The sequence below is a fragment of the Globicephala melas genome, chromosome 14 (genome assembly GCF_963455315.2).
Source record: "Globicephala melas chromosome 14, mGloMel1.2, whole genome shotgun sequence".
In the NCBI taxonomy this organism is placed as follows: Eukaryota; Metazoa; Chordata; class Mammalia; order Artiodactyla; family Delphinidae; genus Globicephala; species Globicephala melas.
Window position 1 is genome coordinate 10,103,822 of NC_083327.1, and position 27,179 is coordinate 10,131,000.

Here is a 27,179-nt window from a genome sequence, read left to right on the forward strand (position 1 = left end):
CACGGGCTTAGTTGCTCCGTGGCATGTGGGATCTTCCCGGACCAGGGCTCGAACCCGTGTCCCCTGCAAAGGCAGGCGGATTCTTGACCACTGCGCCACCAGGGAAGTCCCGAGAGTAGTTTCTATATGGCTCTCTTAAAGCACAAACTTTTATAACTGGCTTTTCTGCTTATGGTCGCTCTAAGAGGCAGAGGCATCTGAAAAGGCTATGTGAGCCACCTCAGTTTGCATTTCTATGAGAAAGATAATTTATTCTTTAAAACTGAAATTAGACATTCACCCCATATCTAGTCATCTGAGGCAGTGACATGCTTTTCCTGAGAGGAAGAGGAACCAGGCCATTTCCTGCAATGTTCTTCCTGCCTTCAAATCTAAATACTCTATCAATATTTTTCTACTGGGTGAATTTTATTTTGAGCAGTGATAAACTACCCCCAAGGAAATTATTTACTTTGCAATAGGGTCTAAATTCAAACATCTCTATTTCTGATTCCTTGAACATGAAACAAAGGCTGAAGTAAGAAGGACATTAAAATAGTTAATCCAAACTGCAGACTCCAGCATTTGCCTCTGTTTCTTTCATAACTCTGGTTCCCAGGGTCAGTTGGCATGCTCATTCCCCCTGGATTTGATTGTTAGGTGGATAATGACATTCTACAAGGCAGGTTTCAAAGGCTGGACCCTGTGAAGGAAGGTGTTCAATAAATCAGAGTGTGAGCTCCATGGGAAAAGGGGTTTTTTTTTTTTTTCACGCTGTATCCCAGGTACAAGAACCAAGCCTGGCCCCTGATGAATGTGCGGTAGATATTTGTTGCATAACTGAGAGGGGAAGTACTTTGCCTATATTGGACTGAGCTATTCTCAAACACTTTCAGAACCATTTACCAATAACCGCCACTCATAACTTACTGTGAGGTGAGCATATCATTAATACGTTAAAAGGTGTTGCACATTTAAACGACTTTTTTGAGAAGAAAACAACCTATTGAAAAAAACAATATATGAGATTTTAAAAATTCCATTCATTTAACAAAGGGTTATTTACTAAATATTTGTTAAGCAACTAAAATGTTAAGACAACACATATTGTTATGAGGAAGATCATGCTGAGATTAATCAAATGGACATCACCCTCAGGATGCTTGTGGTGTGGGACTTCCCTGGTGGCGCAGTGGTTAAGAATCCAGCTGCCGATGCAGGGGACACGGGTTCGATCCCTGGTCCGGGAAGATCCCACACGCCACGGAGCAACTAAGCCAGTGAGCCACAACTACTGAGCCCGTGAGCCACAGCTACTGAAGCCCGCGCACCTAGAGCCCGTGCTCCGCAACAAGAGAAGCCACCGCAATGAGGAGCCTGCGCACTGCAATGAAGAGCAGCCCCCGCTCGCTGCAACTAGAGAAAGCCCATGTGCAGCAACGAAGACCCAACACAGCCAAAAATAAATAAATAAAATTGATTCTTTAAAAAAAAAGATGCTTGTGGTGACTCTAACAGGGAGACAAACACAGACATGTGTTCCTGTGTATTGTACAGAGAATGCTGGGGAGGACCCGGGAGATCCGGGAGGCTGACAGTTCCAGGGAGACTTCCAGGAGGAAGAGGACTGTGTCAAACACATATCTGTGTATCCTTACAGCCGAGCAAAGAGTAGATATTCATGTTTGTTGAATGAATGAATGATCCTTTCTCCATCACTGAGCCTGAGTCCTCAAGTTTAAAACAAAGCAAAAAACTCAAAATTAATAAATAATATGGTGTTTCAGTGGATCAAAGAAAGAGACCACATCTAGATCACAGAGGGTAGAAGAAATCGAGGGTCCTGAAGCAGATGGGGATGAAGCGCAAACTTCCAGGCTCAGGGAAGGACGTTCGTAAAGCTATGGAGGGGGAGGGGAAAATGGAGAGTGCGGGAAGTCCCCGGATGTAGCTGAAACAGGTGTGGGAGATGAGGATGGAGCGGACCGAGCCTAGGAGTGAGCAGGGCAGGCTGCTGGGCTAAGGGATTGATTCCCGGGTGGGCAAAGGGAGGTGCGGGGAGCGGGTTCACCTCGGGGGAGCATCCTGATCCGGGAGAGGGGATGCATTGTACTTGGACCAATGACCCAGCACAGGTGGGAAGCTGGACAGAAGAGGCAGTGAGACCAGAAGAGGCAGTGAGACCACTTAACTTTTCCATTCCAGGTGGAAACAAGAGCCGCAAAGATCTTATTTAGGAGATGGCCAGAGGGATTTTTTTTTTTTTTTAAATCCGGAGACTTTAACGAACTGGAATGGAAAAGACAGATGGTTAATTATACACAGGGTCGAGGGTGAGGTGGGAGATGCAGGAAGAGGAAGGATAAAAAATGACTCCAAGCCCGAGCCTCAGTGACAGGAGTAAGGAGAGTGGCAGGAACAGCTGGTTTCATTGGGGGTGAGGCGTGAGGGTGAGAGCGTGAGGCTGGATTTAAACCTCTCAGGTGCAGTGAAGACAGCTCGCTGGGCATGTCCGTCGTGCAGTGCAAAGCCTGGGGGTGATCACACAGTAGTAGCTTGAGCAGCAGGTGTCTCGTTTTTTTAAATGATGTTTTTATTTGAATAGGTTATACTGTCACATTTGGCAAGGTGAAAATGAATTCCCCGTCCCAGCCCTGGTTGCCTATTTTTTCTCTCTAGAAGGAACCACTGTTTCCAGTTTCTTGAGGATCATTCTAGAAATATTACATACGTATGTTTTGTGTGTGCGTGCCGCGCTGTGCGGCTTGTGGGATCTTAGTTCCCCAGCCGGGGACTGAACCCGGGCCATGGAAGTGAAAGCCCCGAGTCCTAACCCCTGGGCCACCAGGGGATGTGTGTGTTTTCATGCCCCCAGGAGGGTTAGGTATTTTTGTTTTTTTAAAGGCTAGAAGGCTTGTATGTCTTTGAGACAGAAGGGAAAGAACAAGAAGAGAGGTGGAGACTGTGCAAGAGGAGTTACTGAAGCAAGGTCTGGAGGAGGTGAGAGGACATAATCAGGGATGCAGGCATATGCTTTAGCAGGAGGAGTTGACCCATTTCAGAGTCAGGAAGGGCAGGCTGATGGCAGTAGAGGTTTCTGATGCTGCATCACTTAGAGGACCTATGTATCCTGGCTGAATGGTGGCAGAGATGTGGGTAGAGGTAGATCAGTGGTTGAGGAGGACGAAAGAGAAGATATAAAATAGCCACTGTGGCTACTAGAAGGTGTCACAGGGCTGTCAGATCCAAAAAGAATCAATCCAAAAAGGTTTATTTTGATAATTTATAAAAGAAAAATCACCATAGCAACTTAAAGTTATTTACAGATTTAAAAATAAATTTACAGAAATGTGTACACGTCATATTACATTAAATAGCTTTAGTTAAGATGTTCCAGGTAGTGTTGAACATACACAACAAAACGTAAGTCAAGTTCCAAACCACATAAATGCCCTCGAAGCACGCTCAAAACCCACTGGACGACGGCCCAGGAGAAACTGGCAGAATGAGCTTTCAGAGACCAGCAGTAAAGACGGTCACCCCACTGGTTGCAGGTGCTGCGGAAGTAAGAGTCACCCTAACCTTGAGCTGCGACCAGACACTGACACGTAAGACAGAGGGAAAACATGTGAGAGTGCTTTTTTTAAATTTAATTATCCTGGTGGAGCTCATAGAACACAGGACTTGAAAATTTATACTCTGATCCCACACGAAGGTGGGATGATGCTACTTGTGGCTAATTGGGCATCATACTTTCTTTTGCAGGTTACATGGCAGTCAGTCTTCCAGCGTGCTGGGAAGGGAAGGGTGAGGGGCATGGAAGCCATGGCTGTGGACTGCGCTGTCCCTGCCGGCTCAGGGCTTCAGCCACTCGTTAACAGCCCCAGGGGAATGACACCATCCAAAGCCTTGGCGCTGACCCTGGTCTTGGATGCTGCCTCTGGTAAGTGCTGGGCACTGTCCCTGCAGCCAGAGGGGGAACGCCTGGCAGCGGCCTGGGCACGCTCCCCTCAGTGAAGTTGCCAGGCTGAATGATACAGTGGCTGGCAGCTCCGTGGAGATGCTGAAGTTTGAGAGCTAAGTGTCAGGGAATGTTGATGACAGATAAGTTTCTGAGGAAAGTGTACAAAAAAAGGTGTTTACCAGGACCTGAGAATTACTATCCAGCTTAAGCAAAGGTATAGAGGGGTCCGTTTCTGCTCGTCCCTTTAAGTATGGTCTTGAAAATAAACAGAACTCCCCTCTTTCAGATTGCCTGACTTGCAGCCAGGTATGTGACCCTGAATTGTAAGTTCTAGCAAATGTGTTATTAATCATTAAAAACAGCTAATTTTACGAATCTGGCAACTAGTGACATTTCATGATTACAGGCCTTAAAAATTTAATACAGTACGATTTTTTCTTATATATAGATTGCTTACACATTAAAATATCAAAGGCACTGCTAGGTTACATGATAAACAAAAATACATCGAGACAGGATTATTTATTGGTTCCTTCAGTTTCTGGGTCCACCGTGATCCCTAATAGCCCAGTTTTGTGCTTCGCCTTTGGAGAACAGTGTGAAGGTAATGGCGCCAAATACGTTGACAGCAGCAGCAAGGCAGAAAACAGTCTGCCATTCTCCAACAGTGTTCTGCAGAGAAGGAAAGAAAAAATGCAAATGAAAAAGGATTTTGTTTGTGGTCCGCTTTAAAAAAAGGTGGTGTCACAAGATTGTTTTTATATGGCAGTAGCATTATTCATAAAAACTGGAAACAACCCAAATGTCCATCAACAGTGAGATGGTGGCATGTGTGTTCCACGGACTACTTACAGCAACGACAACGAATGACCCACAACGACATCGATACGCCTCACAAACAAAGAGTGCACACTGAACGATTCCACTGATATACAGCCCATAATCTACGGTGTTAGAAAGGAGAGTGGTTCCTCTTGGTGGGGGTGAAAGAGAAAGGAAGGGCTACCCGGAGGCTTTGTGAGGGAGATAACGTGCTGTTTCTTGATTGGGTGGGCACTGGTCACACAGATGTACTAACTTTCTGAAAATCTGTCCAGCTTGTGTACTTAGGATTTGTGCATTTAAAAAATGCATGTTACACTTCAATAAAAACGTTTACTAAAAATAAAACATTGGCATGTCCTCAACTCATGTGTTACTAGGAAAGTATTAGTATTATGCCTGCACATCATCTCCCAAGTTCTCAGGTATGGGGTGTCAGGGGCAGATCGAGTAAGGATGAGTTAAGATGGACACAGGTTCAGCCTGGCCTGAAAGATCCTGCAGGGCTCTTGAATGGCACACAACACAGAACATAGATGGGATCTGTCGGTAAGAGATCAACAAGACACAGTGTGTAATCCAGTGGTGTAAAAATATCCAGTAGTTATCTAAACCTCTGGGTCGTGTGACTATCTTTAACAACGTTTTTTTTGGATTTTCACAATTTCAATGTAACCAGAGTTTGCAGCAGTTAGAAAAGAAAAAACCGAGCAGCTGAACTGGCAATGAGGAAGAAAAAGGAAAGGCACCAGCAAGTTGGCATGAAGTCATTTATGTAGGAAAAAAGGAAAAACACGGAGAAAGAAAGGAGTACTCTGTGGTCAAATATACTTTTCTGAGATGAATGTATTCTGGTGGAAAAAAAAATCTTAGAAACCATCTTAAATTTTAGGGACTATTTAGATATGCTTGCTAACAACGTGTTACCATCCTAGAGCAGAAGTCGGTCAGTAATTACTAATTACTAATTACGGTCAGTAATTACTAATTACTAATCATATACCCGAGAGACGGGTTTACCACAGCTTCTTAGGATTCTAAGAAAAAGTTGCTCTGTGTGATCTGCTGGATAAAATAATACCCCAGTGTTACCTGGAAGCAACGGGTGACTTAAAATCAATCAACTGTACCAGAAATCACACAAAGCTCCTGGTTTGTTTTTTAACAAAAACTCCACCAGTTTTTAGAGAATGCTGTTGTGTCTGTAACGGAATTGAACCTCAGACACACTTTGACCTTTACTTCATCATCATTATTATTATTATTTGGCCACACTGCGAAGCTTGTGGGATCTCAGTTCCCCGACCAGGGGCTGAATCTGAGCCATGGCAGTGAAAGCGACAAATCCTAACCACTGGACTGCCAGGGACTCCCTATTTCATTATTTATTTATAATAAATAAATTATAAATTATAAAGTGCGGTAAACTTTAATTGTAAGCAATTACAATTGTACAGGTAAATGTGTTTCTCCTTTTTAAAAATAATGGCCTTTTTAAATAACATGAAACAAATGCTGTAACAATAGATCTGAAATCCAGTTCAGTTCCCACTTTACAAACATTCAAGACTTGAATTCAGGAGTCCAGATCTTCCCAGCAGAAGTGCCAGGACTAGTGATAATGAATGAAATTACTCGTGGTAGTGTGCTGACTTAGGTTCCTGTGTTGCCACAATGCTCCATGAAGATAAGGGTAAACATCTGTGATGGGACATACTGAGCGGTCCCAACATTCCTTTCTGTTAAGTGGGAGAAAATGGTAACAAGGAGGCACTGATTCACTTGAGTAAGGAATTAGAAATGGTAGAGCACCACGTGCAGTGAACACCCCCATGTCTGAAGTCAGAGTATTCGGTAATAAGACAATTTGTAGGCATATACTGAAATTCTAAGGATTAGATAGTGTTAATTTCATCACAGAGACAAAACAGAGAAAATTAAGTCTCTTTTAGAGGTTAAGTCAGCCTCTTGAAGAACACATTTCATTAGTCCTTTAGATTTTCTTAAGCAGTAGAAAACTGGAGTTGGAAAGGGCCTTTGAGGTCGCTGAATTTGATTTCTTACACAATATAACTCAGTGTCTCTGCTTCAGGCCACACAACCCCGGGCCCGCTGTGTTTCTGGGGCCTCAGTGCCCTGACACAGGCCGGATACCAGCCCTTCCCACACCCTGGCTCACTCCTCCAGGCTCCTTCCCCGCAAACTGGTTGTTCCCTCCTCTGTGTCCACAGCAAGAGCATACATTTTTTCTGCAGCTTTGTCACACTGTACTTTCATTACATATAATCTCTATTTTTTTTTTTTTTCCGGTACTCGGGCCTCTCACTGTTGTGGCCTCTCCCGTTGCGGAGCACAGGCTCCGGACGCGCAGGCTCAGCAGCCATGGCTCACGGGCCCAGCCGCTCCGCGGCACGTGGGATCTTCCTGGACCGGGGCATGAACCCGTGTCCCCTGCATCGGCAGGCGGACTCTCAACCACTGCGCCACCAGGGAAGTCCTTTTACATATAATATCTAAATAATGAATTTCTCAAGTGTAGAATCTTATAATTTTGCCTTTGAATCCTTAGTATCTGTCACAGTAATAAGCACTCAGGAAATGCCAGTTGAATACATGTTTGACCGTTTCAGGGCTCACTAACTCAAAGGGCAGCCCGTGCCACACAGTAACAGCTCTAAACAGAAAACTTGCCTATTGTCTCCTCGTACCTTCTCTCCATCTGGCTTTGTGGAACTACCGAGAATAAGTCACCCTCTTTCAAATCTGTGAAGACACCTATACATCTTCCTAAGTATTCTGCTCTTCTAAACGTTCTGGATTCTTTCAACTGTTCTTATTCATTCTCACCTGATTTCCTGACACTTCCGTGGTTCCATTTCTGGAATAATTCTACATTGCCAATTTTTATTTGTTCAAACCAAAGATACAAGTTATTTATCTGGTATAATATCACAACTTTTAAGTACTTGTGTGGTTTCAGTTACAAGATCTTCATTTAACTTAGTTCCGTTGTTCTGTCTAAAATTGAAAGTGTTCTTTGAAAATATACTTTCCTACCTATTACGGTATTTAGCTTTTTGTTGCTGTAAATAATTGCATAAGAATAGACATTCAGAATTTTATCCTTAATTAAAATATACTCAACTTTGACACAGGTGTGCAGCTTCAAATGAACTGTTTAGAGCTTTTCAGTTTATAGGCAAATTATCTACTTACCTCAGGGGTCAGACTTCTAGCAATGATGGGCCCAATCATTCCAGGTATAGTGGCAAAGGTATTTGTGATGCCCAGGAGGATACCAGCATACCTGCAGAAACATTTTCATAGGGGTTTATAATTGTGTTACACATTTTTTGGGGGGCGGGGGGCACTGTGCAGCTTGTGGGATCTTAATTTGCCAACCAGGGATCGAACCCGTGCCCCCTGCAATGGAAGCGTGGAATCCTAACCACTGGACCGCCAGGGAATTCCCTGCATCACACATTTAAATAGCTTCTGTCCATAGATAGCTAGACCATTCCAAGGCTGTATTCTTGTGAAATTTTATGTCTAAAATGAAACGTCTTACTGAAATAGGACTAAATATTTGGGGAGTGAAAAACTTACATTTCAATAGTTCTAACATCATATAGAGAAACACAGCCATTAAAATGATCCCTTTTACAGTGAAATAGAAAAGTGCAGAGATATGATTTTCATACAAGGCTGTATCTAGATAGGAAGCTTCATGTGCCTTAAAATTTTTTAAGTTAAAAAGAGAATTTAGGGCTTCCCTGGTGGCGCAGTGGTTGAGAGTCCGCCTGCCGGTGCAGGGGACACGGGTTCGTGCCCCCGTCCAGGAGGATCCCACATGCCGTGGAGTGGCTGGGCCCGTGAGCCATGGCCACTGGGCCTGCACGTCCGGAGCCTGTGCTCCGCAACAAGAGAGGCCGCAGCGGTGAGAGGCCCGCGTACCGCAAAAAAAAACAAAGAGAATTTATTTCCCGATTACAAAATTTATGTCATTGTTAAAAATTTTTAAAAAATATTACAAAGAAAGTAAAATTACTTATAATCCTTTTATATAGAGATAATCAACATTAATATTTTGGTAAATATCCTAATTTTTTTTTTCTGTATATATTTTTAATATATTATAGAAATGAGATCATACTGAACACACAATTTCACAACTTATTATGTATCTTCTTGTCGCTAAATCCTTGCACACTGTCCCAGAAATAGACAAGTTGGGTTTATATATATTGTAGTGTATGACAAAAATGCATTTTGAACTCTGTCTTTTCAGAATCTTTACTGTCCTCAAAGCTAGTACTTTGTGTTTTAAGAGGTACTCGTTCTCTAATTCAAGTTTGCTAATTCTGACTCCATAGTCTCCCTGAAAACGCGTGTTTTATTCCCCTTTATTATTTCCAGTAGCCAGTGCAACATCTATGCTCATTCAGTATGTGCTGACCACAGAAGTGCGTGTGACCCACAGGTGTTCAGGCCCACGCGTGGTCCTGTGAGGCTGCACTGCAATGACTGCTGAAGCTTGTCCCATGGAGACTAGCACCACTTCTGCGCTTTGGCGCCAAAGGGTCGTACAGTATGCAACATTTCGGATTACATGCTAGGGTCGCTGAACATTATTTTAAGTTGTTGTGTGTATCGATAGTTGTGTGTGTCCATTGAAGAACCTGGGATTTTGTCCTGTAGATGGACCTACATTCTGGAGTTTGTAGACTGAGGCATCATTTAACATGGAGTTATTGTCCCCTGTATTTCCTGCACACTGGTAGTATCTAGACTCGAGATCCTAAAGGGTTCATTAGATTTACGTTTGATATTTTTAGCAAGAAAACGTAACGGTGGTGGTGGAGTTAAAAACTAGTTAAGCACGGACTTCCCTGGTGGCACAGTGGTTGGGAATCCGCCTGCCAATGCAGGGGACATGGGTTCGGGCCCTGGTCCGGGAAGATCCCACATGCCGCAGAGCAACTAAGCCCATGTACCACAACTACTGAGCCTGCGCTCTAGAACCCGCAAGCCACAACTACTGAGCCCGTGAGCCACAACTACTGAAGCCCGTGCGCCTAGAGCCTGTGCTCCGCAACAAGAGAAGCCACCACAATGAGAAGCCCGCGCGCCGCAACGAAGAGTAGCCCCCGCTTGCCACAACTAGAGAAAGCCCGCGTGCAGCGACAGGGACCCAAGGCAGCCAAAAATAAATAAATTTATTAAAAAAAAATTAGTTAAGCAAGTAAATGGCATTTATTAACTTATCACCTAGGTATATTCAAAGTCCAATTAGAGCTTTTAATTGTTTAATGAGATAATCAGTATTATAAAATTGTGGTCCAAATGAAAGAAACTTGATGTTTATTAGACCATATCGTCTTATTGTGGGATAATACTATTTCTATTAGGGTTTAGGATCCTCAGTACCTTGGTTGCAGACTACTTATCTGAAATTCCTCTCCCCATTTTAGACATGGAAAAGTGCCCGCAATGGACTGAATTGTGTCCTCCCCCAATCCATACCTCCAATGTGACTGTATCTGGAGACAGGGCTTTTAGGAATTAATTAAGGTTAAATGAGGTCATAAAGGTAGGGTCTCAACCTAATAGGATTGGTAACCTGCCAAGAAGAGGAAGAAAGAGAGATCGGGCTCTCTGTCTCTGTGAGCATATATGGAGGAAAGGCCACGCGTGAGGACACAGTGAAAAGGTGACTGTCTGCAAACGAGGAAGAGAGCCTTCACCAGAACCTAACCCTGCTGGCACCCTGACCACGGACTTCTAGCCTCCAGAACTGTGAGAAAATCAATTTCTGTTTTTTAAGCCACTCAGCCACATGGTGTTTTGTATGGCATCCTGAGTTGATTGACACAGTGCCTAAATAAAATATCCTGCTGAACCGAATTCAGTTATCTATAAACATCACAAATTTTTATGTTGAAAACTCGTGCACACAGGGTACAATAACAAAACCACGTGGCACAGATCTTTTTGGCTTATGCCCTTTAGGGAGCTGATCTTAAATTAACCAACCTTGGCAGAACCTGTCCTTTTTTTTTTTTTTTCAAAACCATTAACACCTTGGCAGTAGGAGGAACCGACTGCAATGTTGCCAGGCCTTTTCAGTGACAGATATTAAGTGCAGATGAATGCTGTGAAATTCTAAATGTCAGCACCAAGAAGCTCATTCAAGTATTTATATTACACTTGGCCAGGAAAGGCCATGAAAGATTGATGAGAGCCTGGAAAAAAGGAACATGTTGTATGGACTCAGTCTGGATTCTGTGCTATTGGAGTCCTAGAATTCTGTGGGATTAATGGTTAAAAATCTATCCAAATCCCTTGAATCTGGGCAACAAAATTATCCATAGAAAATATCTATTTTAGTCCACAGAAGAAAAGGCTTAGAAAAATACCATGTAGACATATATTTATACGCTAAGAGGAATACTGACTGCCTACTGAAAAACCTTATGTCAGGCAGGGTTCTAAGTATTTTATATAATTTATTCCACTTTAATAGTAAAATGAACCCCAACAGGTAGGGATTATTACCTATCTTCATTCGATAGGTAAGAAAGAGAGACTATAAAATATTACCCAATTTGCCTGATTCCAAATCCCTACTTAATATTGGGATGTTATATCTATAATGCTGGGGCTTGTGGTGAAAAACTAAGCAAGAGAAAACTGATCTTTCCTACAGATTGAATTCAGTGATGACTGTTTTCAATAAGGCAGCATTATAGATATATAAAATGTCCATCAACAGATGAATGGATAAAGGAGATGTGGTACACATATATACAATGAAATGTTAATCAGCCATAAAACAGAATGAAATAATGCCATTTGCAGCAACATGGATGGACCCAGAGATTGTCATACTGAGTGAAGTAAGTCAGACACAGAAAAGACAGATATCATATATCGCTTATATGCGGAATCTAAAAAAAAATGGTACAAATGAACTATTTACAAAACAGAAATAGAGTCACAGATGTAGAAAACAAACTTATGGTTACCAGGGGGTAAGGGGAGAGGAGGGATAAATTGGGAGATTGGGACTGACATATACACACTACTATATATAAATAGATAACCAATAAGGACCTACTGTATAGCACAGGGAACTCTACTCAATACTTTGTAATGAACTATATGGGAAAAGAATCTAAAAGAGAGTGGATAGGGAGTTCCCTAGTGGCACAGTGGCTAAGACTCCATGCTCCCAACGCAGGGGGGCCCGGGTTCGATCCCTAGTCAGGGAACTAGAGCCCACATGCATGTCACGACTAAGAGTTCACATGCCACAACTAAGGAGCCTGCCTGCTGCAACTAAGACCCAGTGCAACCAAATAAATAAATAAATATTAAAAAAAATGAGTGGGGCTTCCCTGGTGGCGCAGTGGTTGAGAGTCCGCCTGCCAATGCAGGGGACACGGGTTCATGCCCTGGTCCGGGAAGATCCCACATGCCGCGGAGCGGCTGGGCCCGTGAGCCATGGCCGCTGAGCCTGCGCATCCAGAGCCTGTGCTCCGCAACGGGAGAGGCCACAACAGTGAGAGGCCTGCGTACCGCAAAAAAAAAAAAAAAAAAGAAAAATGAGTGGATATATGTATATGTATAACTGATTCACATGAAACTAACACAACATTGTAAATCAACTATGTTCCAATAAAAATAAAAAAAATAAACTATAGTCTCCTTGAGGATAGAATCTGGGTCTGCCTAGGACACATACCACTTTGGACAGTAGATGCTCAGTTAATACCTGTTGAATAGATTTTTAAAAATGTTTTATTTTCCCGCAATTTATCTACTATTCTCAGAGTAAGGGAGGAAAAGTATGAACCAAACCAAATTGTTGATTATGAAGATACTCCTCAAATGTGCAAGAAATACATCCCTCACCCCACCGCCTCGCTTGGATACAGCCAATTCTCATCACAGTTTCCAACCAATTATAATTATAATGCACAAAGGAGAGCCAATGGTTCAAACCATGTTAATAGTAAATACCAGTTATTGCTGTCATCCACCCATCCATTCATTCATTTAACAAACAATTCTTAAGTATGTCACTTATGTCAACCACTGTGGAAGACTCTGGTGTCCAACAATGAATTAAACATAGTTCTTGTTCTCAAGGAGCTCACAGTTTACTTAATGAGAAAGATTATGGGCCAATAATGGAATAAAACCTAGTAGCCCGAAAAATCAAACTATGTTAGCAATGCATACCACGGTTTACAGAAGCACAGAGGCAGGGCCTTAATCAACCCTCTGTGTGGGCGGGGGACATTTGAGGGGACCAGCGGGGGGATGCCTCAGGAAAAGCTTCTTAGAGGAAGTAGTGCTGGAGTTTGGCTGTAAGAGACGAGTGGGTGCAGAGAAAGTACAGGGAGGGGATGAAAACGTGTGAAGTCTCGGCAGCTGTCAAAGTAACAGGACAAGGGCCCACGCGGCACGTCCAGACATGGGAATTGCTGGGCTTGCCCAATTTCCACTCATTTTCAGCCGTTTAGCTTGAGATTTGAACTCTAATGAGGCCTAGAACTGTAGCCTGTTAGTATCTTCCCAAACTTTCTTTCACTGTATTACTTTCTGTTCTAAGTTTAAAGGCAACCACGTGCCCACTGCATTCCTGAAATATGCCTTTGATGCTCAGAAGCTCTACTGTTTTCTGTGATCGTTCATTGGTTTTTAGCTTATTTTTCTAAAACAAACTGTGCACTTGAAACATTTATAATGAGTACTATATTAAGATGTGAAAAAAAAAGATGTGATATTGGTGGAAGGTCTTTGTTTCATAAAGGTTTTCTTCTATATGATTTAATACGTGTGAGAAAAGTCGAGGTTATAAAAGCCAAATGATTTGCAGTGAGACTGATGTGGTCACGTGTCACAGCTAGTGTAATCTCTCAAGTCAAATAAAAATTAGATCCCTTATTTCAGCCATACAAGGCTTATTTTGTGGTTTACATGGAATAACTATGTTATTCTTATATTATTTTGAATTCCAAGTATTATTTTATTTCTAGTCTGTTTTACTGATTTGTACTATATGGAACTTTAATAAAATTACTGTCATTTTAAGAGCAAAATAAATAAATAAATAAATAAAGGACTCATAAAATGTCAGGGCTGGACCAGGGTCTTTCAGACCGAGCGTTCAACCAACCCAGCTGATGCTTGAAGCCCAGTTCCAGGATACTGCCTGCAGGCTGCCCAGTAAATGCTTCAGGACAACACCATATCACCCTCCAAGCCAGCAGAAGCTTACCCAGGTGCAAGCAGGGTTTCATGTTTATGTCTTCAACATCTGCTACGGTGCTTGGCACAGTGCTTGCTTAATGACTAGGTCCATTAATCAGCATGCTATGACACTGAAGTTTAGTGATGACAAATCCACCTAATTGTACATCCAGTTCCTCTCTCTCCATCCTGTCTAAAAGGACATCATGGGAGACCTTGCTGAAATCCTGATATACCAAATATATTGTGTATACACGGTCGAAAATGATGTTGAGAACTTTGCTATTCTGGGGCTTAGTGACCCAGCGGTGGCTCCTTAGTGATCAGTATTTTCTTTTCCAAGAGCTCATCAATCATCCCTTTAGTATTCTGCTTGGATTGATTTGTGACCCTGATCATGGCACCTGACTCAAAGTTTGCCAGAAAATAATAATGAAGTTTATCGCATTATGTGCAAATGCATTTATTACATTATGAGTGAAGTGTTCTCTGTCTCTCTGTGCTTTACTTAATCCTCAAAACAATTTTATAAGGTAGGTACCATGGATATGTGTTTTTTCCTTCTCTAGCATGCATTTTCTTTTTAAATTAATTAATTTTATTTTATGTTTATTTTTGGCTGTGTTGGGTCTTCGTTGCTGCACGCGGGCTTTCTCTAGTTGCGGCGAGCGGGGGCTACTCTTTGTTGTGGTGCGTGGGCTTCCCATTGCAGTGGCTTCTCTTGTGGCGGAGCACAGGCTCTAGGTGTACAGGCTTCAGTAGCTGTGGCTCGCAGGTTCTAGAGCGCAGGCTCAGTAGTTGCGGCGCACGGGCTTAGCTGCTCCGCGGCACGTGGGCTCTTCCCGGACCAGGGCTCGAACCCGTGTCCCCTGCATTGGCAGGCGGACTCCCAACCACTGCGCCACCAGGGAAGCCCTGGCATGCATTTTCATCTTCTTTTGACAATAGCTCCAATTTCTATTTAATGATCCAGTTTTCCTTCACTGCCAGTTTGCGAGAGCATAGTGGGGCCATGCCAGAGCTCTGACAGACTTCAGGCACCTGATCAGTCCCAGACTGCACTGCAGCTTCATGAAATGGAGTGCGTGGCTTACCACCCTCCTTCTGGCTGGGTGGCTGCTTAGCCACTTCTACATTCGTTATCATTTTTATTTCCCGTATTTATTTCCTTAGTTTTATAATAAAATCACATTAACTGAGGCAACCAAAGTACGTATCTGTTCTCTGCAATGAATTCTTTTTCCTGAGTTTTCAGAATAACTGCTAGTGCCTCTTCAATGACCAATTTGTAAGATCTTTTAAATAAGTCATTGAGAGGCACCTTGATGTAGCAAAAAGATCCCGGGACCACAGAGCTGGAAGACCTGGATTCAAGCCTTCGGTCTGCCGTTTGCTAACTGTGACTTTGCAAGTCACACAGCTCCTCTGTGCCTGAGTTTCTTCATCTTCCAAATGAGTTCTTTTCTTTGTGTTCATATCTTCACCTGTTGTGTGGACGTCACCAATGGCTGCCTCGGCGTCCATTCCCATGAGGCTTAGGGGCCCTGACTCCTTCACCTCTAACTTAGGGGCGGGTGCTGATTGTGCTGAAGTCTAATGGCATTCCCTTGGCCATGGGGGTTGGTTCAGGCGTGGATATGTGACTCAGTCTGGTTCCAAATGAAGCCTGTATTTCCCTGATGGAAAGAGGAAAAGATCATTTTCTTTCTTGCTTCATGTGAATGAAGAAGCATGTAGGGCTTCCCTGGTGGCTCAGTGGTTGAGAGTCCGCCTGCCGATGCAGGGGACACGGGTTTGTGCCCCAGTCTGGGAGGATCCCACGTGCCGCGGAGTGGCTGGGCCCGTGAGTCATGGCCGCTGAGCCTGCGCGTCCGGAGCCTGTGCTCCGCAATGGGAGAGGCCACAACGGTGAGAGGCCCGCGTACTGCAAAAAAAAAAAAAAAAAAAGAAGCATGTAACCCTCGTTGTTACTGGCAATCATTTCACTGTATGATTTTATTTGCAGATCCAGCCTTAGGATAAAACAGGTATGAAAGGCAGGGTAGAGAGTGGAAAAGAAACGAGTCTTGGGTGAGATTAGTGGACAGCTGGATATCAACTCCTGCTTGAAGCCTCCCGTCTCTGGACTTTACACGAATACATTATGATGTTTAGCCAGCTTGAATTAGGGTTTCCATTCCTTCAACTAAAAGTGTCTGAGAGATGACACAGCCTGGGCCTCTGCTGTGCCCAGACTCCCAATTCCCAGATCCCTTTGACTCAGCTTGTTGAAATCTCAAGCCTAGATCAATTCAACAGCACACTTTCAGTCCTCCACTTGGGCTGCTGAACAGCACTCAAAGGAAAAACCACCTTGTAAACTAGGGAGAGCACACGAGTCCTGTCCAACCTGAGGTGATCCTCACCAAAGCCCAGATCCCTTCTATGAGTTCTCAGTGACTATTTTTCTCAGGCTCCGGACACGCAGGCTCAGCGGCCATGGCTCACAGGCCCAGCCGCTCCGCGGCATGTGGGATCTTCCTGGACCGGGGCACGAACCCGCGTCCCCTGCATCGGCAGGCGGACCCTCAACCACTGTGCCACCAGGGAAGCCCATTCTCAAGTCTTTTACTCTATTTTTTTCTTAGTCTCAGCAATGAACCTGACTCCCATGTCACAGAGAAAATCAAAAACACTTAAGATTTTTTAATCAGTTATTTACTGCCACATAATAAATTACCTCCAAAGGCAGCAGCTTCAGATAACAAATATCTGTCATCTGACGGTTTCTGTGGGTCAGGAATGTAGGAGGGGCTCAGCTGGGAGATTCTGGCTCAGAATCTCTCAGGAGATTTCAGTGACGCTGTTGGCCGGGGCCGCGGTCATCTGAAGGTCGGCCTGGGGCTGGAGGACCAGCTTCTGATCCCACTCATGTGTCTGCTGGCTGGAGGCCTCGTTCCTCCCCACTGGGCCTTGCACTGGGTTCTGAGTGTCCTCACCATATGGCAGCTGGCACCCCCAGTGTGAGTCATCTGAGAGAGAAAGAGCAAGCAGGGTGCTACACTGCCTCCTGGGACCCAGTCAGACACCATCACTTCTGCCGGATTCTACTCCTTAGAAACAGGTCACTAAACCCAGCCCACACGCAAAGGGAGGGGACAAAGGCTCCACCTTTTGAAGGGAAGAGCGTTAAAGAACTTGTGGAGTTATTTTATTTTTTTTAAAGCTTTGTATATGCATTTTATCTTTTGAACCAGAATCTTTTTTTTTTTTTTTTTTTTTTTTTTTTTTTTGCGGTACGCGGGCCTCTCACTGCTGTGGCCTCTCCCGTTGCGGAGCACAGGCTCCGGACGCGCAGGCTCAGCGGCCATGGCTCAGGGGCCCAGCCGCTCCGCGGCATGTGGGATCCTCCCGGACCGGGGCATGAACCCGCGTCCCCTGCATCGGCAGGCGGACTCCCAACCACTGCGCCACCAGGGAAGCCCCAGAATCTTTTTTTAAAAAAATTAATTCTTTTACTTTCGGCAGCGTTGTGTCTTCGTTGCTGCACGTGGGCTTTCTCTAGTTGCGGTGAGCAGAGGCTACTCTTTGTTGTGGTGCGCGGGCTTCTCACCGCAGTGGCTTCTCTTGTTGCGAAGCACGGGCTCTAGGTGCGCGGGCTTCAGTAGTTGAGGCACGCGGCTCAGTAGTTGTGGCTCATGGGCTCTAGAGCGCAGGCTCAGTAGTTGTGGTGCACAGGCTTAGTTGCTCCGTGGCATGTAGGATCTTCCCAGACCAGGGCTCGAACCCATGTCCCCTGCATTGGCAGGCGCATTCTTAACCACTGCACCACCAGGGAAGTCCCATGGAGGTATTTTATTATTTATTTATTTTTTTGCGGTACGCGGGCCTCTCACTGTTGCGGCCTCTCCCGTTGCGGAGCACAGGCTCTGGACGCGCAGGCTCAGCGGCCATGGCTCACGGGCCCAGCCGCTCCACGGCACGTGGAATCTTCCCACACTGGGGCACGAACCTGTGTCCCCTGCATTGGCAGGCAGACTCTCAACCACTGAGCCACCAGGGAAGCCCCCATGGAGGTATTTTAAAACCACAATCCTTGGCTTCTCAACTCACCTGAAAACTTTTCTTCAACTGAACCCATCTTACTGCTTTCCTTCTTTTCTCAGTTGAAAGCTCATCCCTTCCACTGGGCACTGGATGTCATTCCTTCCTGCATTCTACCAGCCTCTCATTTTTACTTCTTTCTTTTAACTTTTAATCTCTCATCCTTTACTGGCCTTCTTTTCTCAGCATATTAACATACTTAGGTCTCAAAATCCTCCAGCAGCATGTGTCCATCTTTAGCTTTTTTTCCTTTCCTTCATGGTTAATAGTTTTGAAATAGCTGTTTATTGGCAATGGTTCTCAAATTTTAATGTCCATGAGGACAACATGGAGGGGCAACAAAATGCAGATTCCTAGTTCTGTGATCAACAATTCTGCTTTGTTTTCAGCAAGCACTCCTGCTGATTTTGATGTGGATGGGTTAAGGATCACACTCTGAAACCACTGCTGTATGCTGCCTTCAGCCTAGCTTCCTTCTCCTTCCTCCATGGAAGCACTGTCACCAAGATCTTTAATGAACTTCTCCATCTGGTTGTCCAATCCAAGGAACACGTTCGTTCTTATTTTACTTGGCTTCTCTGGCGCATCTGACATTGCTGATCAAACTTTCCCTTTGGGGATCCTAATCTCTACTTATTTTTCCTTATCCTTCTCCTGTTGCTTCTTCTCAGTTATCTTTTTTTTTTTATAATGAAAATGTAAGTCTTTTTTTTTTTAAATAAGTTTATTTTACTTTTGGCTGTATTGGGTCCTCCTTGCTGCGCACGGGCTTTCTCTAGTTGTGGCGAGCAACTACTCGTTGCAGTACGCGGGCTTCTCATTGCGGTGGCTTCTCTTGTTGAGGAGCGCAGGCTCTAGGCGCGTGGGCTTCAGTAGTTGTGGTGCGTGGGCTTCAGTAGTTGTGGCTCGCGGGCTCTAGAGCACAGGCTCGGTAGTTGTGGTGCACGGGCTTAGCTGCTCCACGCAATGTGGGGTCTTCCGGGACCAGGGCTCGAACCTGTGTCCCCTGCATTGGCAGGCAGATTCTTAACCACTCCGCCACCAGGGAAGCCCCCTTCTCAGTTATCTCTGCATCAGGCTCTTCTTTCTCTTAATGGATTCCCAAGGTTCTCGTCACAGTTTGCTGAGTAATTTCATCCAAGCCCACGGTTTCATCTACTACTCATACGTTGACCACTCCTACACCTTTATCTCTTGTTCAGATCTCATTCTTGAACTGAAGACGGGATAGTCTTGGCTTCCTTGACACCACATTCTTGATTTTCCTTCTATCTCCCTGGTTGCTCCTTTCTGGTCTCCTTGTCTGGTTATTTCCCCTCTTTCTGGTCTCTACATATTTGTCAAGACCCAGTCCTGGGGATCCCTCATCTTGTCATTCTACTCTCTCTCACCAGGCAATCCTTGTCTTTACAAACTCTGAAATGTGGATCACTCTTCCCTAATTTTCATTTCTGGTCAGACTGATTTTCTGAGTTCCAGATCCAAATGTCAACCTGCCTACAACTACTATTTTCTAAACGATTTTCACAAATATCTAAAATTTAAGGGACTTCCCTGGCGGTCCAGTGGTTAAGACTCTGCGCTTGCAATGCAGGGGGCCCGGGTTCAATCCCTGGTCGGGGAACTAGATCCTGTATGCCTCAACTAAAGATCCCGCATGCTGCAGCGAAGATCCCACGTGCTGCAACTAAGACCCAGCGCAGCTAAATTAATAAATATTAAAAAAAAAATTTAACCTGTGAAATTTTTTTTTTTTTTTTTTGGCGGTACGCGGGCCTCTCACTGCCGTGGCCTCTCCTGCCGCAGAGCACAGGCTCCGGACACGCAGGCCCAGCGGCCACGGCTCGTGGGCCCAGCTGCTCCGCGGCACACGGGATCCTCCCGGACCGGGGCACGAACCCGCACCCCCCCGTATCGGCAGGCGGACTCCCAACCACTGCGCCACCAGGGAAGCCCTAACCTGTGAAATTTTTTATCTTACCCCAAGACTCTTCTTCCTCCAGACATCCCAGTTTCAGTAAGCGGCACAACTATCTGCCCATGCAAAATACATGGAAATTATCATCCTTGGTATCTTCCTCTTCAGGTCTAATCTACTGTCAAGTCCCACCTATTGTAATCACAAAGATCTCAAATCTATCTACTTCTTTACATCTTCTATCCCCATTCCAGGCCATCATCACCTCCTATATGGATTACCGCAATAGCCTCCTAATTGGCTTTCTCCACTTGTATTCGTCCTCACAGAGTGACCTTAAAATACAGAGAATGTCACTTCTTACTTGCTTTGGATACAATATGAAACGCTTACTATAGGCTCCTGCTTACTTTCCAGTGGCTTTCTTCCCTGCATCTCAGCCACAAATGACCTTCTCTCAGTTACGTGCAATACGCTGTTATGGACTGAATGCGTGCTTCCAAAATTCATATGTTGAAGCCCTACCCCTCAGTGTGATTGCATTTCGAGACAGGGTCTTTACGAGGTGATAAAGGTTAAATGAGATCATAAGGGTGGGACCCTAATCTGACAGGGCTGGTGCCCTTATAAGAAGAGTAAGAGACACCAGAGCTCTCGCCCTCTCTGCACACACCCATACACGCATACCTGAAGAAAGGCCGTGTGAGCACACAGCAAGGGGTCAGCTCTTCTGCAAACCAGGAAGAGTCCTCACCAGAAAACAATTGTGTTGGCACCTTGATCTTGGAATTCTAGCCTCTAGAACTGTGAGAAAAATTTCTGTTGATTAAGGTACCCAGTCTATGGTATTTGTTCTGGCAGTGCAAGCAGACTGAGACACACACCAGTTTCTTCTTCCTGTCATGTAAATTCCTCTATCGGGAATACTACTTCCTTTTTGCCTAACTTCTTACTCGTTCTTCAGGCTTTAGCTTAAATATCACTTGCTCAGAGAGACCTTCCCTTGCTCCCTGATCTGCATTATATCCCCCTACTATATTCTCTCAACTTTCTCTTCAAAAAGTTGGTTTTTATTTCTTTCATGTCCACCACCCTACACTAGGAGCTCCACAGGCCACAGTTGTGCTGTTGTGGCTGGTAGGCATTTGATAATTATTTTTTGAAAGAATTAATTATCATCGTAATATATTACAATTGTTTATTTTTTATTGTTTCTTTCCTAACTAGACTAATCTCATTGCGAGCAGGAGCTGGGTTTTATTTTCTGTAGCACTACGTGGAGGACTGATGGTATAGCAGGTACTCTCTAAACGTTTGTTGTGTGCATCAGAGGACTGGACCAGACCAGGGTCTCATGCTCAAAGGTACAAGGGTTCTAAAGGATCCCTTAGATCCCTGAGGATCTAAAGATGCAGATTCTAGTTCAGTAAGTCTGGGGAGATGCCTGAGGATCTGCATTTTGCACAATCATGCCGCTGCTCCGTGGACCACAGTCGGCATAGTAAGAGACAAGAACACTCCAAATCCTTCCCACTTCTAACTTTCTCTGATTCTATAAACCACACATAGTTTATAAAAACAATGCTATTTGTTTAACTTATTCCAAGGGAAATCCTTTCCAGATTCCTTTTCTAATCAGTAGCGTAAAGGAACAGTCCTTTAATTATTTCCTATTCCTTGAATCCTTTTCTCTACTTTGTAAATCTCAAGTCCAAGTCTCAAGCCCGAGCAGAGATTTGTTTAGGGCAGTGGGCTGGCCCTGGTCCCCACGGAAATGGCATCTTACGCCTTTACTCCTTCTGCTTCAATGGGCTCTTTATTATTTCAGTTAGGTTTGTATCCAATCTTTCAAACTTTCACTACGTTTAACGAAGTTCTCTTGAGATTAATTTACTTTCCAAGTAAATTAAATTACTTTTTTAAAAAAAATTAATTAATTTACTTTCCAAGTTAATTTACTATTCTTCTTCTCTTTCCTTATGTTAAACTCCTTCAGTTCTTCTTTTTTTTTTTTTTTTTGGCTGTGCTGCATGGCATATGGGATCTTAGTTCCTTGAACAGGGATTGAACCCATGCCCCTGCATTGCAGGCGCAGAGTCTTAACCACTGGACCGCCGGGCAAGTCCAAAACTCCTTCAGTTCTTAACTCACCGATATGTATACTTAACAAACATTTTCCAGCTTGTAAAGTTCACAAAATTCTTCCCTTATTTCTTATTTCTCATAAGAAAGAGCTTTAAAGAAAAGTGTTGACCGACACACAGTAAGGTCAACACACAAATAGCGTTTTAGAAAGAATTTTGACATGGTACTGAATATGAACGTCTATTTTCATTCTTCCATTCATGTAATTGATTGACTGAGCACTGACCATGGCCCAACACAGGGCCAGGTGCTGGTACTTCTGGGGTTAATAAGACAGACTTGGGCCCTGAACTCTCAGAGATTATAGCCCCAGAGCGTTTGCTGAGGCTACATTTTGTTTCAAACGGTTTCTTGGCCCAATACACAAGTGTTGCTGGTGTTCTTTCTTTGGTTCCCCACTGTTAAGGGTATGTAGCACTGAAGCTCCTATTTGCTTAGTATGATCAGATAAATCAACCACTCAGCAAGTATGGACTGGGGGTGCCTCTCCTTCTGCAGAAGCTGTGATATGGGTATACAGGATGTCTCAGTCTGAGGAAGCTTACATGCAAATTGGGGAGGTAAGAAAGAGAAGAGTTACATTTAGAAATAATTACAAATTAAGGTATGGTATCCAGCATAAAGTTGTAAATTGAGAAAAGGAAGAGAAAAAAGCACAATGGCCTGGAAAGGCTTAATGAAGAACTGGGATGTGAACTGGAAAGGATTCGGATGGATGGAGAGGAAACGGCAGTGGACCACAGGCCGAGAATGAGCCCCTGTAGCATTATGGAGCGGCAGACAGGACCCCGCCCAGAGTTAAGCATCTCCCATGCTACGGAGCCTTCCTGGACTTCTTATATAAAACCAGAGACTGGATTAGAATGATTTCAAAGGTCCACTCAAGCTCTGTGAGCATCAGTTTGTTGGAGCTTATTTAGAAGTATTTATTGAAGGGATGGGAGACAAGGATTAACAGAAATCAGAAGATTCTGTGGTAGTCTAGGTGGGAAGAACTGGGGGTAGGGGAAAGGTGGCAGGAGACTACTGGTCTTTTCTCCAAAAATAAATTCATATTCATTATTTAAAAAAAAAATTAAGTGCATCAAATCCCCTGGGTTAAAATATTTACATAATCCCCTCCTCTACCTTGTCAACTGGCACAGGCCCAAAGAATATTTCCAGAGAAATAGCTGTAGAAAGAATTCTGGGATTAAAAGTAAGATTTTAGGGGGAAGTTGTGGCTCTATCATTTACTAGCTGTGTGGTGTCATTCCTAGAGTAGTCAAATGCATAGAGACAGAAAGTAGTAGAATGGCAGTTGCCAGGGGCTGGGGCATGAGCGGGGGGAATGGGAGTTAGCGTTTAATGGGTCCAGGGTTTCAGTGTGGGAAGATAAAAACGTTCTGGAATGGATCATGGTGATGGTTGCATAATAATGTGAATGGATGTACTTAATGCCACAGAACTATACGCTTAAAAATGGCAAATTTTATGTTATATATATTTTACCACACTTAAAGGAAATAGTTTCAAGTCAGTCAGAACGAATCTTTATATATCAGTACTCACGAAGGAGCAATGTCCAGATGGTTGATGCTAAATCCAGAGGAGCAAAAGCCTCCCAGCGTTGTGGATATGGTTAGGAACGCAACAGCCAAAGAATAATCACAACCTATAAATCCAGCGGCTACCAGGAATACTGCAGGTCCAATCATTCCTGGAGTGAAAAAATTATAAAAAGAAAAAAAGGAAGCCCCAGCATTAATATTTGCTTGCTCTTTAATATAGCATAAATCTGAGATTTGATATTACTGCCATCTACTGTAGAAACAGTATATTGCCTCGAAGACTCAGTTTAAATTACAGTTTCATGAAAAAAAATTTGCTGGAAAACATATAGGATTAATGCAACTATTATAAAACATAAAAAACAAAAATCTCACTATGCAATGTTATTAAATCTACGTGTGACCAGCACTCAAAGTTCTACAATGTTTAAGAAAAGAACAAGAGAATGACTGAAGAATATGGTTCTAGAGAGAAGCAATAGTTGATACAGAATGTGATTCAAAGTTCACATAACCAAAGAAGATAAACTAAATAATAAACTTTGCTGGATAAAGTTAGAAAAACACTCCATCTAGGTTTTGACAACTGAAAACGATACGTGGAGTTTATTACAGGCAGTTAAGCATAAAATACAAGTAATATAGGAAGGGACCTAACGAGTGGGCTGCTGTTTTCTCTCTGTGTCAATAGCAGTGCCATCCAACAACTCTCTGTGATGATGGAAATGTTGTATTTGTATATACTGCAACCAAGGAACTTATTTTTAAATTTCAATTACATTTAAACAGCCACATATGGCTAGTGGCTACTGTACTAGACAGAGCAGGTCCACAGAAAGCCAAAAAAGAAAAAATCGAATTAAATCTAAAGGGATTTATTTCACTTGTAGATGTGGAAAAATTTCTCCAGAGTCGAGGTCAGTAAGCAGTGGGACTGGACAGCACATTGTAGCTGCAGGTGCTCAGAAGGTGTTTTCAGAATTACATTGAATAGGGTCCCTTTACAATGTAATTATGGAAGTACAGTCATCAGTGACTTTGAGGGTCTCTACTTACTCGAATAATTGTCCTACATGGGTTTTTTTGTTTTTTTAAAAATTTATTTCCTGGCCACGCCACATGGCATGTGGGATCTTAGTTGCCAGACCAGGGATCAAACCCGTGCCCCCTGCAGTGGAAGCCACTGGACTGCCAGGGAAGTCCCTGTCCTACATAGTTCTAAAATTCACATTTCTGAAATCAGACTCTGAAACACATGATTATTTAAGCTTCCTTTGAGTTACAGCTTTGATTTATAGCTCCTCATTTGATATAATAATGTTAGTATACATTTTTGATTGAAATTTAAAATAGAAAAGGGATGGAGACTTAAAAATCTTATTTTCATTGCAAACTTAGAGTTGAAAACAAAGTGATTTTTAAAATTCTGGGGAAGATGGACTTCCCTGGTGGCGCAATGGATAAGAATCTGCCTGCCAAGGCAAGGGACACGGGTTCGAGCCCTGGTCCGGGAAGATCCCACATGCCGCGGAGCAACTAAGCCCGTGCGCTACAACTACTGAGCCTGCGCTCTAGAGCCCGTGGGCCACAACTACTGAAGCCCGCGCACCTAGAACCCGTGCTCCGCAACAAGAGAAGCCACCGCAATGAGAAGCCCGTGCACCACAACAAAGAGTAGCCCCCGCTTACTGCAACTAGAGAAAGCCCGCGCGCAGCAACAAAGACCCAACACAGCCAATAATAAATAAATAAATTAAAAAAATATTCTGGGGAAGATATTCAGCAAAGCATACCTTTTTTTATAGTTACAAGAGTATGGTAGATATAATAGGATATTATAAATCTTAATCTTCATAATGCATCATTCAAAAAGAACCATCTTGTATAGACGTGCACTACATGCATTAAAATATATTGTTTTAATATGTGAACAAATGACTACTATTATCATTTTTATTTTGCCTTGCCTTGTAAACACAGTAAATAATTGTAAACCAAAACCAAACCTGATTCATTTTTACCTACCTATAAGGCTAAAAACTCTTCGAACACATAGAGTTGAAAAATTCCATTTTGCCCTTAAATTGTCAGCGGCCTGACCAGACAGGATCATACATAACCAGCAGCCTAAATAAGGGACTGCAGATAAAAACCCATTCTGGAAGGAATAAGAAGATCCGGAATTAATTATGGAGGGAGGAAGAACCAAAACAACATATACACACACACACATCCACCACCATATGAAAGCAAAGGAGATTCATAGCAGTATTCTGTTAATTTTTATATAATACAGCAAATAAGTCTGATTTTTCTAAGGATTATGGGATTCAGTTCAATGCAGTCCCAGAGAGCCTGTCTCAGAGGGAACCAGAGCTCCCATAGTGCAGTATGCTCAGGGTAATCTTGAATGTTATTTTGGCACTTGGGCTGTAGCTTCAGTGAGAGAAGACGTCCTCCTATTAGCCTATGGATTTTCCCCCACGGGACAGTTTTCATTTAGTTATTTACTTTAAAAATAATTTTTATTATAAAATAAAATTCAGATAGAGAAAAGCACATAAGTCAAATGTATAGCTTAATGAATTATTCTAAAGTGAGCACCGTCTAGGTGCTGCTCGAAACTATACTGCTCTCTTCCGGCTTCTCGCTTGAGGATCCCCAGACCTGCTCCAACCGCTTCTACTGCATGATCGAGCTGGGCAGGGGCACTGATGAGGATGAAGTGACAGCGCTATCTGCAGACTTTGTTCCCTCCGTAGAGTGTCCCCATGGCTCCCCCAGCGGCAGCCCCAGTGGCCCTGGCCCACCTGGCTCCCTCTGCTGACGTCTAGTGGTTTTATTTTTGTCCTTCTGTCTAAGGCAGGATACAAGGGCCTCAAGTCCTATCCCTTTCCACATTTGACATGGGGTTTGAAGGTTGTGTATTGTGTTTTTTTTTGTTTATTTTGTTCCGAAATTAAAGTATGCAAAATCAAGATGAAGTTAAAAAAAAACAAACGTGGGCTTCCCTGGTGGCGCAGTGGTTGAGAGTCCGCCTGCAGATGCAGGGGACACGGGTTCGTGTCCCGGTCCGGGAAGATCCCACATGCCGCGGAGCGGCTGGGCCCATAAGCCATGGCTGCTGAGCCTGCGCGTCCGGAACCTGTGCTCCGCAACGGGAGAGGCCACAACAGTGAGAGGCCCGCGTACCGCAAAAAAAAAAAAAAAATAAAAAAATAAATAAATAAATAAATGAAGGCAATTAAGTACATATACTAATTACCAGTAAGCTATTGATATTTCATTCTTTCTATAGTTCTCCTGGGAAAATTGCAAATAGAAGCATCAGTGGAATGATCTTTAAACTTGCATGCAATTTGTCACTACAGTAGGAGACAGGCTCTGTTAACAGAGAGCTTAGGAAAAGCAAGGTTGCTTGCAACAAATCCGTCCCACGCTATTGGCAAAGCCTTATTTC

The 27,179-nt window shown here is 43.6% G+C and overlaps 1 protein-coding gene and 1 non-coding gene across 6 annotated transcripts in view; one reads left to right on the top strand and one right to left on the bottom strand.

Annotated features, from left to right (window-relative positions):
• Positions 1 to 3,234: 3,234 nt before the first annotated feature.
• SLC17A5 (solute carrier family 17 member 5) overlaps positions 3,235 to 27,179 on the bottom strand; it is a 59,362-nt gene continuing 35,417 nt past the window's right edge. For 4 of the 5 annotated variants that reach the window (XM_030859314.2, XM_060283394.2, XM_030859315.3 and 1 more), the window contains exons 8-11: positions 25,745 to 25,877; positions 23,721 to 23,868; positions 7,982 to 8,072; positions 3,235 to 4,615 (exon numbers count right to left, since the gene is read on the bottom strand). In XM_030859314.2, the coding sequence (XP_030715174.1) occupies positions 4,478 to 4,615; positions 7,982 to 8,072; positions 23,721 to 23,868; positions 25,745 to 25,877 (510 nt within the window). In that variant the 3' untranslated portion in view covers positions 3,235 to 4,477. The remainder of the gene's footprint in view (positions 4,616 to 7,981; positions 8,073 to 23,720; positions 23,869 to 25,744; positions 25,878 to 27,179) is intronic. The other variant, XM_060283395.1, reaches the window with a different exon arrangement.
• Positions 19,658 to 19,730, top strand: TRNAA-UGC (transfer RNA alanine (anticodon UGC)). Its single transcript has one exon. It is a non-coding gene; the product is annotated as a tRNA-Ala (tRNA).